This window comes from Aplysia californica, unplaced genomic scaffold (assembly GCF_000002075.1).
Source record: "Aplysia californica isolate F4 #8 unplaced genomic scaffold, AplCal3.0 scaffold00531, whole genome shotgun sequence".
Classification (NCBI taxonomy): domain Eukaryota; kingdom Metazoa; phylum Mollusca; class Gastropoda; order Aplysiida; family Aplysiidae; genus Aplysia; species Aplysia californica.
In genome coordinates, this window is record NW_004797801.1 from 389956 (window position 1) to 390996 (window position 1041).

Below are 1041 nucleotides of genomic sequence, written 5' to 3' on the forward strand. Positions count from 1 at the left end.
CTCTTGTCTTTTCCGGTCCCTCCTTTCTACGTCTCTTTCTACATCCCAGGCTTACACAGTACATTACACACTCATTCACTCACTCACTCACTCACTCACTCACTCACTCACTCACTCACTCACTCACTCACTTACTCTCTCTTCCAACCACTCCCCTCACCACCACCCACCCCGCGCACACAAACACACACATACACACACACTAACACACACGCACACCTACACACACAACCACACACACAACCACAGCCCTCAGCAGACAGCCGGCACTCACCAGCAGAGTCCTCTGGAAGTTGGACTGCACCAGGCCGAACATGAGCTTGCCCACGATGGTGGCGATGGTGGGCATGATGAGGGCGCCGCACAGCACGCGGGTGGCGGAGATCGGGTCCGTGAGGGTGACCGTGTCAGCGGGGACCCGGGACATCCGAGAGTGCTCTGCGGACACACAAACACAACCATGAACACGGCTGGAAGGAAACAGTTCTCTTTCATTTTAGTAAGAGTTTTACGGCACTTGCAACGCAATTATAACTTCGACACAAATACAACAATGAACACGGCTGTAAGCAGTTTTCTAAAAAGTTTTCGTGAGAGTTTTACGGCACTTGCAACACAATAAGGTCATAATTACGTGCCGCACACACAAACAAAACCACGAATACGGCTGTAAACAGTTTTTTTTAGTTCAAGAAAGAGTTGATTTAATAGAGGTTTCACGGCGCTCGCAACTGCATAAGGTCATATGAGCGGCAAGGGGTGGATGTCAACAGAGAAGTCTTTACAGAGAATCGGGCTTACTTTGCTCATCTCTCTTTCTTCAACAGCACAAAGCCTGTTTTGACTTTCAAAGCACCCCGGAAATAGCGGTTCACAAGAGTGTGACAAACATACAAAAGCAGTGGAGGAAATGACGATAGTAAGGGTTGGGAAAGAAAAAGCAGCAGTTCCCAGTAGTAGTTCAGGCACAGTTATGAACATGACATTGCTGAATCAGCCCATTTACAATTCTACTGTGCATAAGAACCAGAAATGACCCGC

At 48.4% G+C, this 1041-nt stretch overlaps 1 protein-coding gene across 1 annotated transcript in view; it reads right to left on the bottom strand.

The window, feature by feature from the left end:
- LOC101859194 (E3 ubiquitin-protein ligase MARCHF5) overlaps positions 1-438 on the bottom strand; it is a gene marked incomplete at its 5' end in the record, with an annotated part of 6507 nt that extends 6069 nt beyond the window's left edge. The window contains 1 exon segment of the mRNA XM_005106401.2: positions 275-438. Within this exon segment, the coding sequence (XP_005106458.2) occupies positions 275-438 (164 nt within the window).
- Positions 439-1041: the final 603 nt, after the last annotated feature.